Source organism: Syngnathus leptorhynchus, chromosome 6 (genome assembly GCF_054491065.1).
Source record: "Syngnathus leptorhynchus isolate UIUO chromosome 6, UIUO_Slep, whole genome shotgun sequence".
Lineage (NCBI taxonomy): Eukaryota > Metazoa > Chordata > Actinopteri > Syngnathiformes > Syngnathidae > Syngnathus > Syngnathus leptorhynchus.
Genome location: NC_141200.1, coordinates 13,256,640 through 13,273,007, shown reverse-complemented (window position 1 = coordinate 13,273,007; position 16,368 = coordinate 13,256,640). Strand labels below are relative to the sequence as shown.

General features: G+C 40.0%; 1 protein-coding gene across 1 annotated transcript in view; it reads left to right on the top strand.

Moving 5' to 3' along the window:
- The window catches only part of LOC147056065 (transcriptional enhancer factor TEF-1-like), a 36,019-nt gene that overhangs the window by 11,110 nt on the left and 8,541 nt on the right, over positions 1-16,368 (top strand). The window contains exons 2-6 of the mRNA XM_085914563.1: positions 3,801-4,181; positions 12,502-12,566; positions 12,923-12,985; positions 15,059-15,190; positions 15,400-15,449. Of these exons, the coding sequence (XP_085770689.1) occupies positions 3,977-4,181; positions 12,502-12,566; positions 12,923-12,985; positions 15,059-15,190; positions 15,400-15,449 (515 nt within the window). The 5' untranslated portion in view covers positions 3,801-3,976. The remainder of the gene's footprint in view (positions 1-3,800; positions 4,182-12,501; positions 12,567-12,922; positions 12,986-15,058; positions 15,191-15,399; positions 15,450-16,368) is intronic.

Genomic DNA, 16,368 nt, shown 5'->3' with positions numbered 1-16,368 from the left:
CTTCATTTTGGAGTCAGCCAGTCCTCCTCCAAGCGTCTCCAGTTAAGTTTATTTTATTTGTCTTTAAATCTTTAAATCTGAATCTAATTGCAGGATGCATATATAATCGTACCTAGGGAGGTGGCTGTGTTCAGAATTAATCACGTTCAAACTCATATTTAATGGAAGTCAGCACGTACCTATTATCATCTCAAGTGTCTCTGATTATGACTGAATAATTTTGAGCCATTCTAGAAGGCTAATTCAGATTTTTTTTTTTTGCTTTCACCTTTACAACACAAGCCATCGTTTAGAGCACAGGTGTTAAACCCAAGGCCCGGGGGCCCAGATACGGCCCACCACATCATTTTACGTGGCCCGCGAAGACATATTGTGCATCAAATTTGTGTCATTACTACTTTACAAATTGTCTTCACTTTTAAAAATATCTTTTTTTTTTTAATATTTGACCAGTTTTTACTAGTCTCATTTGAAAACGAGTTATTTGTCAGTTTATTTTGTAGCTTATACTGTATATAATATGAGGTGCTCATGCATTTATTTGGGTAGACAGTCATAATGACCCTCTGAAAGAAACTATGACTACAATGCGGCCCGCAAAAAAAGTTTGACACCCCTGGTTTAGAGAAACGTCCACAGCATCAGAGAGAGGAAAATGTTATTTTATGTGGTTTATGGTTATTCCTTTAGACCTTGTCAAGTTCAGGGACAGAAAGTGTGTCAGTGGTGGTAGAGATCATCTTTTTGGATAAATTTTGGTTGAAAAACATGAGCAAAACATAAACAATTTTTGCCTTGCAAATCTGTTCAGGTAACAAGACAAATGAAAGCTCACCTAAATAATCTTACATAGTGAAATAGTCAGTTGTTTTAAAAACAAGTATGGTCCTTGAGCTCAAGGCAAAATTTCACTCTGGAGAAAATATTACATAATTCAGAATAAATTGTTTTTATCCTCAGGGGTGCACTTAAGCCTGACAAAAGTAGAACAATGTTTGTGCTTTGTGGATTATGCGAAAACCCGCCTTTCTAGAAACTGTGTGCACGTTGGAGCCAGTTAAAACAGATGCTGTCGAGTGGTCCAATTGAAGAATTAATGAAGGAAAAAGAATAGCTGGTGATAATATTGACATACCAACAAGAGCCCACCAGCAACATCTTCATACCTTCTCAGTGTGCAAACAAGAGGAGGTTTTTACAAGATTAGAACAACATGTACCATGGAGGCTTTTAGCCATGGGCTTTACATGCACATAAAAGCATACATGTCTTTGGCTTGTAGAGGTGCTGCAACAAACTCATATGCTTCATAGGAAAAGAATGGATACAACAAGGGAGAACATGAGGGTCCAAGGCAGCTGCAGGATTGTGGCTGGATGCCCTGCGTGTGTTCTGCTGAGGGTTTGGCACTAACACCATGAAGCCTGCTGTCCTGGCTGGAGTGTCCCAAGCCTGCTTGATGACACACACACACACACACACACACACACACACACACACACACATGCACACGCATGCATACACTTAAGGAGAAGAAGGGGTAACTCAGGATATGAAGCCCAGTAGTCAGAGTTGATTGTTGTGTGACTAATGTTTCTCCCCAGCGTCCATCTGTTACTGGGCCCCTCTCATGCAAAAAGCTCATAAAAATGCACTCCTTTTGCCCCCTTCAATAACTCCCTCATTATAAGCAATTCCAGATGAATTAAAAAGACCCCACATTCATTACGAGCTCGCAAATGGTCATTTGTTGCGATATCAACCTGATGCGTTAAGTGGACAAAACAAAGGAAGATAACAGTTGATGTTGCATTGAAAATTTGAAGCCTTTTTATCTTGAAAAAGGTTTTTGAAGGAAGTTGTTAATAAAAAAATGATGTGTTTTATGAATTTAGTAACCACGTGATGCGCCTGTCATAAAGTAAGACAAAGAGAAAACGCCCTTGTGATCCGGACACTAAAAGTACAAAGAAATGGTTGCCAAATTATGACATGTACCAAAATCCTAAGAACATCACATTTGTGGATCTGTGTGTTATTTGTTGAGGCAGGAAGCATACAAAAGGGGATGAATCTACTTTTTTTCAAAGGGCTAAGGAGAGCTGTGGTTGTGTGTCATAAAAAAAGACTTACTAGATGTCTTTATTTTGATTTAAACAATCTCTTCATAAATGATAAACATCAGGCCTAATGTTTTGTAATAGTCTAAGACATTTAAATCTATGCTGACCAAAATCTGTATTTTTTTTTTACATGGAGGTGATTGATGTCCACTGGGTGTATTATCATTTGAAGACATGCAGCTGTATATGCACACTGTCACACACACAGTCGGAACAGTAGAAACAACATGCCGCCTTTGGAATGAATGGACTCTTGCCTGAATGGAAAACTGAGGGGTGTAAGGGCAGGAGAGGAGAGGGGATGGAGGTAAAGGGCAGGAATTTGGAGAGGAAACATAAATGGAAGAGAACAGAATGAGCACGGAAGGGGAACCGGAGGACAAACACTCGTGAAAACAGCACATCTCATTTATTGCGTGTTCTGGGGAGTCCAAGTCATCTAATGTCCCCTTGCAGCCTTGTTTGTTCTTATTGACTTAACATGCACTGCTCAAGTGTGTGGACCCTCTTTAATGCAGCCAAATTTTACATGCTCCTGTTGCACACACATATGTACACGTGTTAATCTCCATGCACCCCCCCCCCCCCCCCCCCCCACACACACACACACACACACACACAATTCAAAGTGTTTGTTCATGCTGTGGCAAGGGACAGAGCATGGGAAGTGTGAACAGTTGAGCCCTGACAAAATGACATGTTTGCCCAAGGAGCTGGCACTGCAATTGTGTATTAGTGTATGTGTGTGTAGTGTACTAGGCCAACCCTGCTGTTTACCGTAGGGGATTTGGGGAGAATTGTAGGCAGCTGGCAATCCCATGTTTGTTTGTTTTTTTTCTTTTTCCTTATTCGCTACTTGCGATGTGCAGTGTTTGTTGTTCCACTTTGTCTGTTATCGGAAAAAATGCTGATCATGGAAGCAATAATAGGCATCCAGCAGTGGGCACATACTTTTAAGTCCAGTAAAAAAAGAAATCGATATTTAGACTCACTTTATAGGATGGCATTTGGGTGTTAACAATTGCATCAGTGAAGGGGTTATACTGTCGATAAGAACAATATTGTGTATGTGGTTTATCAGGGATGTTAATAAAATGTGGCCATTGTCGGTTTATTCTTATGTTTTTGTTCATCTTCAAAACGTCTGGGATGAGTTTTATTCAGATCAGGCTGGATGAACTTCAAACAGCACTGCAGAATGCCCTAAATTGACTTGTGCTATAAAATGTGGTATTTTCCTAGCAATGCGACATTTATGTGTGTGTGTGTGATTCAGTCTCACAAAAAAATTGAAACACTCATTATTTTTACAATCTTGTATATAGAGTTCAGAAAAAAAAACACTCATGTTCAAAGTGAATCTTTATTTTAAACGGGAATTAGTCTGTGACAGCTTTTTTTATTTACCTGATGCGGGTTGAGATAATAAAGCATGGATGGACACTAGTGACCACTTCAGCATTTTGGTGAAAGCATGCCCATATTTGCAAAATGGCATCATCCATGATTACAAAATAAGTACAAACATAATTTTAATTGTGATGCAGTAGCTTTTAGAGAATTCAGAATCCGGGCAACTAAATAATCCTGATAATTGATCATTTTGGATCATTTGAGCTGTTCATTTTTTCTGCGTACATCACACAAACATGTCTTTCCTTTGTCCTGTTTTCATAGGTTTCCTGCCACATGCCCTGGGATTTTGACCAACTTCTTTCTTTTCTATGGTTTGCCAACCAATTTTGAGGCATTATTTTGGATCGTAAACTATTTGGGACTAACCCTCCAAAACAAACTAGTTTTTTTGCTTGTGCACTGACCGCACACCAGCTTGTCAACATTTAGCTGCCAGGATGGAACGCAGCAGTTGGAGTGGCAGTGAGAGTCCTGGGGACGACATGGACAGACTGAGTGACTCTGGAGGGGACAAGACAATGGACGGAGACCCTGAAGGGGTGTGGAGCCCTGACATTGAGCAAAGCTTCCAAGAAGCCCTTGCCATTTACCCGCCATGTGGAAGAAGGAAAATTATATTGTCGGATGAAGGGAAGATGTATGGTGAGTGCTAATGAACAAGACATGTTGTTAAACATTGGGAGAAATGCTCATTCATAAATGTCATTGTTTTTACTGTTTTCATCAAGTAGTAGTACATTGTAATAGGAATGCCTCAATGACCCGGCAGATTTTTTATGAACACTTTTCCCCAAACAGAAGCCTCCTCTGCCCCGAAAAACAAAACACAGTGCTTAATTACCATGAAACATTCAACAAATCACAATTAGCAACCACTAGATGTTGAACTATTGTTCACAAACAAACATTACATGTCTTTGTGGCTAACTAAAACAACAACACCTATCAAGTCACTGAGTTGTTGAAGTTTGGAGGCCTTTGTCCTCCTCTCAATTTTTTACGATGCAAGATAGAACAATTCTAGGGTCAGTGGAGAAACAATATAAAGGTTTGCAGAATGGGATTCTGACTTTAAGCTGAGGATAATAAAGGAGGAGAATCAATTGCGTACTGTATAGTACAGGGGTCCTCGGTTTACGACAGTCTCGAATTACCCCGTTTTGTGTTTACGACATACGTCTGATGTATTTTTTTCAACCTAAGCGGTTTTGCGTCGTAAAGGTGTCGCAAGATTCTTCGTAAGATTCGTAACGTAAGATAGTTGGTGCACGCGACGGAAGAATACACTGCGAGAGATGCTGTGGACCGAGGAAGACGGTGTTACCTACTCACATGGTATAGGCCATTTTGGACTTTTGCGTCTGTCTTGCACCGCCCCTTCCAGTGTGTAAGGCAACCACAGAAAGAAAGGTTTTCTCTTTTTTTTTTATTACTGTACTTTTTCATTTGATTACTGTTCCGATTTACACCGAAATTCGGTTTATGTCGCCACGTAGGAACGGCTCAACGTCGTTAACCGAGGATCCCCTGTATATAAAAAATGCCTTGAGATAAATACATTTTAATTCATGTATGTAGAAATAATTAAATGAATTGAAACAAAGTGAAACTATTATTGCAAAAATGCGCAGAGATGTTTTTTCTTTAAAACAATACAAAACAAAGACACTGCATGGTGGAATTGTGGGTAGCAATATACAGTGGAGCCTCAGTTTTCGAACGCCCCGGTTCTCGAACAATTCGGAATTCGAACAAAAAATTCGAGTAATCCGTTCGTTATTACATTGTCGTTACTCTGAGGATTGCATCAACTCTAATCATGCCTCCAAATGAAGCAAGTGGGAGCAGTAAAGCCATCCTAAAACACAAAGACGCTTCTAAAGCAATGCGACAGCGAGCGCCCGGCGCGCTGTAGTTGTGCGATCGGACCAAATTAAGCTCCCTGCGCACTGAGGTCCAATGAAATTTTGGAAAGTCCATGAGGACTTGAAAAATATTTTCTAAATTTCAACGACGGCTCTGTCACAATAATGCGACCAGCGCGGTGCAGTTGCTCGGTCGGACAAAAATGCGCAAATGAAAAAAATGACTTTCGCTTGGAAGGGATTAAAAAAAAAAAAAGCCATTATTTGTAATGGGAAAACATGATTCGGAATTCGGACGATTCACTTCTCGAACAGCCTTCTGGAACGGATTGTGTTCGAAAACCGAGGCTCCACTGGAGTATTCCTCCTCATGTTGCGGGGATTTTCTCCAGGCACTACAGTATCCCCCCTACATCCACAGCCTGCAATCCTAATAAACAAGCAGTACACAAAATTCATAGATGGGGAAAAAATGAAGAACAGAGCCAGAGTTGTTTTGTTGTGTGTCGTATTTTCTCAGATAATCTCAGAGGGCATTGGGTGTCAGAAACACTGTCAATATGTGTTTTGTGTGCATGCGTTCATTCTTTATGTCTTGCAGGAAATAATTTACGATTAATCTAGCAACTATGTATTCTGGACATGCCTGTATGGCGTGCCACTCACCTGCATAGATTAGACACATGGCTGGTCCTTCCAAATGTGTTTGATACTTGTTTTGATAAATTCACCTGGATGAGCGAGTTCAAAGACGGTGAGCCAAACATTTCAAAGACTCCTTTTGTCAGATTTATTTCATTTTACATCCACTAGGCTACGTCAGCACAGAGGTACTCTGTCATCAATGATAAACAGGACGGACACTGAGATGGAACAGCCTTTCCTTTCCTTGGCATGGGTGTCGGACATCATCGGACATTATTTCGGTTTCTCTAGAACAGTCATTGTCAGCCGGTGGTCCGCGGCTCTCTAGTGGTCTGTAGCGGTATTTCAGGTGGTCCGCAAAATTGGAAAATAATTGTAGCATTTTTAAAAAATAAAATGTATTTATTATTTAAACTTGATTTATTTTCCAGCTAATTTTGTAAATCATTCACCTCCAAATTATGTCAAATAAACATACATACGTAAATCGAAAGCCTGTATAGGTTTATCCTCATTCGGTGCAAAATAAAATAGTATTCCGCCAAAACAGGTTTCCTCGAGTTGCTTCTTGGTTATAATGATGGACAAAACCAGTAAAAAAAAAACCTGCTCTAGAAAACTATACAGTAGAGCCTTCCAAGGTCAGTAAATTTTGGATCACATTCAAGCAAGGACAATTAGCCGGGTTTCAAGGCCAGAACTCTGATCAAATCAAAATTAATAGCGATCATTATATTAGATTTTTTACAACGAGACGAGTCATTTCATCACCTCTTCCATTGTGCCAGCAAAGTATGACTTTGAGAAATACAAAACCCCTGAAACTCTCAAGGTTTAATAATATTGTGAAACATTTTTTTTTTTTAATTCCATTCAATGCAACTTCAATAGTACTCATATTTTAATAGCGATGTGTGTGTGAAAATTGAGGAAAAAAACTTCGGGCGGGCTTCCAATGATGCAGTTCTAGCATACCGTTACTGCCGTTGTCCACAAGAGAGTGCTGAAGAGCCCTAAGGTCCCTCCGACACACATAAAACAGAAAATGTGTTTGTGCTTGTGTGTGTCCATTTTTGAGCTAATATAATAATGAGCAGATGGTCCTCTGGCTGCCACCAGCTGTGCCCCCCTCACGCCCCTCTCTGCATGCAGAGTGGTCACGAGTGAATTCTTCATGATATTGCGTCCAATCAGGACTTCTTTAAGTTAAAAAAATGAGATCTTGGGGCTTGAGTACTTTTACTCTGACTCAGTTCATGGAGTCAGTTCGTGCGGACATTTCCAGGTAGCAGCACTAAAGGTAGTCAAAATCCATTAGTCATCTACAGTCTTATTGCATTTTAAAGACTAAAAAGACTTTTAGAGGTTTTTATATTCTTGTTTTGCTTTTTGGACCCAGGAGTATTTCTTTGGTCTTCTCCCAATCTCTCCTCATCTGTGTTCTGAACTGCAGTGGTCAGCTGGTTCAGTAAAATGTTGTGATAAAGCCACTGCATACCACCTGCTTCACAACAGATGCTGTGCATTGCTAATAGCTCATTCACATTTGTCAGGTAAAGCCAAATAAATGTTGTTGTTGCTTTTTGTCTGCTGGACGTGTCAATGTTTGTTCACATCTTTCACAGTTATAGTACGATCAGCCGATAGCTAAATATTTAGTTGGCAACAAGCAGCCTCCACATGATCAATATGCAGAAAATGCATCCATAAACACAGAGCAAAACTGCTTCTCAGTTGTTGAATCACAGCTCACCCATTTTAGTGGGGCATTTACAAGATATTTTTCTAAAGAAACAATTTGGGTTGATTGCTCCTTTAAATTGAGGAATAAAATGCACAATTTGCCGCCTTTAATTTTCACCTGTGTCCATCTTGCCGATGCACTTATGGTCTGCCTCTAGAAAGCACGTAGAATTGTTCAAGAAAAAGAAATTTCGAAAGCATATTTTACTTTCGCAAAAACATAATGTATCCTCTCTTGGAACCCCTTAAACCATTTTCCTCGACGCCTCGCTGTCATTAATGGTGGTTTTGTGTGCCAGTAAAGGTAAAATGAGCTGCAGGTGAGCAAAAAATGAAAGAGTAATATCTTACTGTGACAGACCTATCTCTAGTTAGAGACCCCCCACTGGCTGCATGAAAATAGGCTGCAATAGAAAAGAAGGAGCTGTGCAAAGGGTGCCGTAATGTGCTTCTTAAAGGAACATGTCAAGTATTAACAATCAATGTCTAAAAGGGAGTTAGAAAAAACAAGGTGAATGATAGTAGATTTCTGAAACAGATATTCGATGTAATAACCAGAAGGCATACACACATAACCAATCTATAGAAGAAGATGTAAAGTGTACATCCGGAGGTCCCACATTGAAGTCTTGCTGAGGAAAGAAAGCAAAAGTATAAAGTTTAGGCAATATCTGGTGTCCCCATTTTAGGTGTCTAATCTTGTATTAATAATCTTGCATATATATAAAATAATCTCCACCATTTAATGCACTGCGCCATGTTGGAACGGGTGACGTCATGACGTTGACAGGGCCGTCCTTTCACCCACCACCTGCTATTATTGAGTGGCTAGCCAGATGGCTTGCCTATGAATGGAAATCTTTTTTTTTTTCCACTAGGTGACTTTGTTAAGCCGACTTTAAACAGTCCACTGCCCGCCAGGCAGGCTGTCGAGCAAGCTCGTCACCACTGCTGCCGCAGTAGATGCTTCCTCGCTTGGCTTGAGATGTCTCCAAAATCCACATGGTGTGGGCAGTAGACAACACCTAACTCTAACACTTGTAATTCTAACAAATCAGAATTATTCTCCCAATATTGACAACAATTGACAAACCAGTTCTTGAGTATAAGTGGTTCAGAAAATGGAAACATGTTAGTTTACTGTACAACTAGCCCCCGCTTTTCACAGAAGACAGGCACAGCCCACCAACAGCGAATTTGAAAATATCCGATTTTTTATTTTCAATCTGTCATTATACAAAACCGCAAATGCCAAATTTCTTCAATAATTTTCTCTTTCTCATAATTCTTCTGTAATTCATTGATTGATTTAGCAAAGAAGGAGCACAACAACCTAATCCAGGGAAACTTGTCATCACATTGTCATTTGATAGATGATAGATCTGGTGGACAATTTTACACTGCCTCTATCACACAATCACCAGCGATCACTCATTCTTCATTTTTCTGTTGGTCTAATAAATAAAGAGGAAACAACATCAAGGATGACCATGATTCAGTCGCCTTCCTTACTGATGCACAGAGCCAACAACACAAGAAAAAGGACAGGACCTTCCTAGCTTCCCTTCCGGAGCCATTCTAGTGTTTACCCTACATTCAAAATAAAGAGGAAATGTCACTTGCCCCGTGTTTCTCGCGTTACTTTGATTGCAGGCTATGACCTAAGATGCTCCCCCTCGTCCAAGTCTGCTATTTTTTTTAATTGGAAGCTGGCTTGTTCAAGTAACTGTCCGACAGTTTTCCCACACAGGCTGTGGTGTCTATGTACCATGTGTGTGCAAGCCGTCTCGGTACCGCGAGAATAGCTCAACCCACGTTCGATATAACTGCAGTGTATCTCGTATCCTTGTTTAGCAAAAGTGGTACGCATTTACAATGTACCTCTTTACGTGTTATTTCAAACAACACACTTACCAGCTTGTTGCATACATAATTGGCTGAATGTCCGTAGCTGAAAGTTCCTCGGAACATCCATCTACAAATACTATAGTTCACATTTAAATTGTTCATTTTAATTGGTAGGTTTTATTTCATAGATCCCAAAAACCAATACAGAGGTAAATGCATCCTATTCTTCAGAGGTCTTTCCAACCATTAACTGGTACAAAAACCAAATTTGTGGTTGACATTAACAAAAATGGAGTCCACATAAAATTAATTTGCAGGCTGTCAAGCCCATGTCACAGCAACAGGTGGTGATTTCCTATCTAACCGTGATTCAGACTGTTTAGCCAATTCAAATACATTTCTGGAAAAGCCACAATAAAAAGAAGAATGGAAGCAAAGGGCAATCCTTTGAGAGGACTGATAGTGAACAGGAATTGCATGAAGGTACAAAATTTAACGATACACTCAGCAGTGTGTGTAACTAGCGTGAAATAATTTACCAATCTATTTTAATGAACGTGCAATGTCAAAAAGAAGTACCCAACACTTGACACGGAGCTTACTCGGCCATCGTCGAGAGTTTTTAGAAAATATTAACTTTAACGGTGAAGCAACTGAACTTAATGTTCAATTTACTGAACTTACATTAGATCCTTGGTGGCATTGTGGTAGCTAAACAAAACACATTCTGGATAACGTAAGACTTGATTAAATGCAATTGTGTTGTATTGTGTTGTGCATGTTTATTGTTAATATTTGTTTTTGAACCCGAACATGGGACTTGATTAAACGCAATTATGTTGTATTGTGTTGTGCGTGTTTATTGATAATATTTGTTTTTGAAGCCGATTTGTTTAAAGGGTATAAGAGACTCTGTAATTACATGGATATGTTTTCATGTGGCCGCAACGGCTATTTTTCAGCTCTCAAAATAGTTTCCCACATAAACGACAACACAAACCTCAGTTAAGTCATGTATCTCATCTCTGCAGTATGTCTGCAATATTGTAAACTGTGATTGATTGTAAATGGAGGAGAATAATGGGTCAGCGTTTGCTTATCCGGTTGGACCATACTTTCTGAGAGCCACCCATGTAAGGAATACTTCTATTAGAAGTATTTGAAACAACTACTGATGAATTACAGTTATAAAAGTTGGCTTTTTGACTCGTGTTTTCTGTCACTATATTTATTGTATTGTTGATTGTATCAGAATATTATTACAAGTCAGATTGGAGGGAACTTTGATCAGAACAAACAGTTGTACGCACTTTACGATGAATTGTTCGTCTAAGTGCATATGCGTGCGTGCGTGTGTGTGTGAGTGTGTTGTGGGGCTTCTGTTGGTCACGGTTAATGACAATCTGACTTTGGCCTTGAAGTCTTTCACTGGGCAAGTACAGCAGGAGGTAGAGACAGGAAGGGGGAAGGAGCAGAAGCCTATTCACTTGGAGAGGGACAGAGGAGGGGAAAGGGAACAGCCAGAACAGACGATAGATCGAGTGTGTGTGTGTGTGTGTGTGTGTGTGTGTGTGTGTGTGTGTGTGTGTGTGTGTGTGTGTGTGTGTGTGTGTGCATGAGTGTGTGCGTGCATGCGTGTGTGTGTGCTGGAGAGTTGAAAAAGAGGGAGGGCCAGAGAGAAAGATGTGTGCCGCAGGGTTAGTGAAGGATGATAATTCACCGTTAAGCCTCCTAGAAAGACCAGCTGGCCCCTCTGGAGTCAGATGTCAGCCTCCGCAGCCAGGACTTGTTCTCTGTGTCTGTGTGTGTGTTAGTGTGTGTCTGTTGGCAGTCATGCATGTATGTACATGTATGTGTGTGTGTGTTTTGTTGTCAGTGGCAGCGTTTGACTGCTGGAAGGAAAACACCTGCATGGGGAGCTGTAGATTCTATCAGTCTAAGCTGCCTGCTGCCTATCTCAGTGAGCGTGGGATTGAAGAGTATACACAAATGCACACACACACACACACACACACACACACACACCATCTGCTAGTTAGTTAGAGTTATTGTTGTGAGCCATTTGGTCTGTGTGTTGAGGTTTGGCTTTGTCCTGATCTTGACCATCAGTTAGCCAGCTGGCCAGACTTTGGTTTTTCACTTGATTGGAACAAAAAGCACTGTCGGAAACCAACAAGGCAAAACACTGAAAATCCTTGTTTACAAGTATGCAAAGTAACACATTATGTAATTTCACACAGCCTTGTCAAAAAAAAAAAGATACACTATATAAGGCATAGTCTGCAAACACTGTGAACACACGCTTTATTCTTTATGGCTCCTTGGGCTGCGCTAATCTATACTAGCCAGGTCATGCTGTGATCTCCATTCAATGGGGTGAATTATTCAGCATTGTCAGTGTATATCATTGTGTACGTGCATGCACGCACTCACACATGTGTACCCATGTAAGCATGGTTACAGCTGGCCCCGTACTTTCGTTAATCGGGGGGTGGCCAGTCTGCATGAATGCTCGTATTGTTGGGTCATGTGTATTCAGAGCCACGGCGTGTTATTGGGAGTTCCTGATTAAATGCACATGTGGATGTGTGTGCACGTGTGTGTGTGTGTGTGTGTGTGTGTGTGTGTGTGTGTGTGTGTGTGTGTGTGTGTGTGTGTGTGTGTGTGGTATGATGATCACAGAGCAGCCACTATGTGAGGCTGCATGTCACAAGGTCACAAACACCAAATTGTGCCACTCAACATCGTCTGAATTCTTATCGTGACGAAACAAAAGTGAAATAAATGCATTTGCTTGTATCTGTCAATACAACATACAATCTGTCAGGAGAAATAACTCCGGTTTTATCTTTGCGTTCAAGGTCGAAATGAACTTATTGCAAGATACATCAAGCTCCGCACAGGAAAAACGCGGACAAGGAAACAGGTAAATATAAAGTGAATTAAAATTCATTTATTCTCCCACATGTACATGTAATAATACAGTTTGACCTATCAAGGCAAAGTAATCGTTCATATATTTTACTGGTGCGTATCGTACATACCCCGAATGAATACCTCAGTCTTTGGTCCAATGTTTCTTCCCTGCTCACTCATTTGACGCACGTAGATGAATCTAGCTTGTTGTCAGGGGACTAGTGTGTTTGCATGTGCGTGAGTGCGTGAAAAGAGTCCTTTCATAACCATGGTAACCCACTGTTCGTTGTTTTCTCTGCTCTTTTTGTCATCTCCTCTGCACTCTTTTCTACTTGTTTGTATTCTTCTGTACACTACATCTTCCAGGTTTCTAGTCATATTCAGGTATTAGCCAGAAGAAAATCAAGAGAGTTCCAGTCCAAGATAAAGGTAGGACTTTACAAAGATATTTAAAATTCAAAATAAATGCAATGTGTTAAAATGCTAACAAGATGGGAATACTTTGGTAAGAACTCATCTGTGAGGACACAAAAACATCCCATGTGACTGACGTCTTTAATTAGTTTTTTCTCAGTCATGTCTTCCTGCATAAGTATGGTCCTTTTTCCCCTACTTTCCATTTTGTCCTCGAAGACGGGTTTCAGTATTTTTGTGGACATTCTGGTATCTGTTTATGTCTTCTCGTCCGCTTCAATGTAATTAATTGAATAGTCAATACTGTACTTCTCTGGGGTCAAAATTTCCTTTAAAACAATCTGAACTTTTCAATGACATTCAGGTCCCTAGTTGCTATAAACTGGTATGGTTTGGGGGATTTAATGTGAAAATCCAGCACAATTTCCACCTCATTAGTCCCTCAATATTGAACATTTGCTCACATTCAATGGGATATTTCAGTATATTATTTTCTACAACATACTGTAGAGCATGTTGGGCGCAAATTTTGCATGCTTGCCACTAAGGCCACAGCACCACACATAGACAATTACTTGGAAAATGCTGCTAACACCCCCAACATTGGCAAAGGAGCAGAGGTAGGCAATTTACTTAATTTGGTCATTCTTCAATCCTCAGTGGCCAGGGTACCTGTTTGACATCATCAGTCTGTCCTTATTTCAAGTCATACCAAACTGTAATCATCGGTTTGCCTGTCTGTCATTTTATTTTAACCAGGCTTCCATTATCACTAAATTACAGTTCGTCACCGCTATTTTAGGACCGACAGATCTTCTTCTCCTACTACTACTTTGTCTTAGAGCTACACCGAAAAAGAACCACGCCATATACCACAAATACAAAAGCAAAGATGTACCATAGTATTTACAATAATCTCCTTAACTCAAACATGCTTCCCATCTTGTAACCCAGCAGTGGATAAAGTCGCCACATGACATGACATGACATGACATGACATGATCTCTCTCTCTCTCTCTCTCTCTCTCTCTCTCTCTCTCTCTCTCTCTCTCTCTCTCTCTCTCTCTCTCTCTCTCTCTCTCTCTCTCTCTCTCTCTCTCTCTCTCTCTCTCTCTCTCTCCCCTCCCTCCCCTCTCACCAAAACAGGAAGTAATAAATGTGTAATCCCAATTGTTTACGACATATTGAAAGAAATAATTTTACCAAGATTTAACAGAAAAACTCAACCATATATAAAAATAAATACTGTGCAAATACTTAAAATATTAGACTCAATCAAAGAAAGCAGATTTGTATTGTAAAAGTGAAGTGACATCATCCGGGTCCAATTTATAGCCAATCAGACACTACGTTTACATGTAGTCAATATTTGGATTAAGGTCAAATTTCCTGTTTCTGAAACATTAGGGATACCTTTTCCATGCCTGAACGGACAGAGCTACTTGCGCATTTAAATACCCCGATTGAAACCACAATACACATCGATGTCATGACACAAATAGGCATGATCTCAGCACGTTACTTTTTACTATAAATAAAACACATTATCTTCACGTCACTCACCAAAGGAATAAAGCAGTAGGTTTCCTCTTTGCTCCAAAAATCTGCTTTTTGCTGCATCTCTGACCTATGCCTTGTCCGTTTACCTCTGCTTGTGTATTTTGAGCGAGTTGCAGGCCAGCAGTTGTACAAACTTAAACACAAATAGATGTGTTTACGTATACACGCTGTGTCATTTTCACCGTAGACAGAAATGATTTATAAAAGCACCCCACTGGCTGCAGCACAACTATGGGTGGGAGGGGGATTGTCACACGGGGAATGAACCCGGTCTCCAATTGCCCTCGTAACTGCGGCATCATCCGCAATTAGAGGTCTACTTGCAGTTGCTCAAAAACATACATGGACTTTCATTACCTCAATCTCTATCAAGAAAATTAAACGTAGACAACCAAGATCACTAATTAATCATTCAACTGGTTAGATCAAATCGAAAAGACTGAACTTCAATTTATAGCCAACCCAAGAAAGTGATTATTGTTCGATTTTTCTTTATATGACTTTAATGTTGTGTCTGCTGCATTTTAGGATCACAATGCCAAGGAAAAAGCACTACAGAGCATCTCGTCCATGTCCTCTTCTCAGATTGTTTCAGCTACTGCCATACACAGCAAGCTGCTGCCGGGAATTGTGCGGGCCAACTTTGCCGGCAACACACAGGTAGCACATGCAAACCTACACTGAAACCTCTCCTAAATATAAAAAATAACATCTGTACCCTTGCATAAGTAAAAAGTATTTGCTGGGCAGAAGTATTGTCACTGTAAGTTATACAAACAAATAACAACATAAACTGTCCATGTTTTGATGTTGAATAATGTAGTATGTTCATGCACCCCTTGCTAAATACATGAATGCTTAATTTCCAGCTGTGGCAGGGGATGATCCCTGGAGGACAGTCCAGTTCCGCCTCAGAAGAGTAAGTCTTCATTATGCACTCTTTCAAGTTGCATTGTCGTTATTCATTATGAAATATATCACTTTGTTCTAGAGCAGCCTTTATTAAGCTGTAATGTGTTCCCAGTTTTTGGAAGATGTAGTTGGTGGATCTTAAAATAACAACTTATTGGAACTTGCTTATTAGTAGTTGTTAGTTGATAATAACCAGCCTGGGAATCTCTCCTGTTCTGTTAACCATTATGTGTACAGGGCATTTTTTTAACATTAGAAAGAAGAAAAAGTAGTGGAAGAAGGAATAAAAGAATGAACGCAAAAGAATATTGCGGTGGCATACCCTTCGCTTCCCTTTTTGTGATGAATGATGTTAAACAACCTCACGCACTTTATTGCACCTTCTTTGTGGCTAGCATCAGGTCGCTTTCTAATTTGCTTTGCCTTCAATGTCACAATCATGACGTCGATGGCTGAGCCAAAGTCTATGATGACCACAAACAAAAGCTTTTGCAATCATAAATATTGAACAGATTTAACATTTGAGATTGTCGGCTCTGTTTTTTTTTTTTTTTCCCAGAGGGGACTTTTAACCCAGCTAATTTGTCAGGATATTTTAGAGCCATCCGCCAATTAGGCTTTCACTCACTGATTGCTGATTTGCTTACCAATTACTGGGCTGTGCGTTCACCGATTAAGTCTCCCCAGTCACCATTGGTGTACTTTATATAATTTGGTCCACTAAAATATCCAGCATTGTTTATTTACAGACATCATGAAATAAAAATATTGATGTGTGATGAGTTTTTGTAGTTATTTTCTTTCTTTCTTTTTTATAGCTTGTAATGGGCTTGCTGGTTGCACATCCTTTATTGTGAAATTCATCATTTATTGAAAGGGCAATAAACCTCTTGTGTTTTTAAACAACTATTCTTTACCAGCAAACC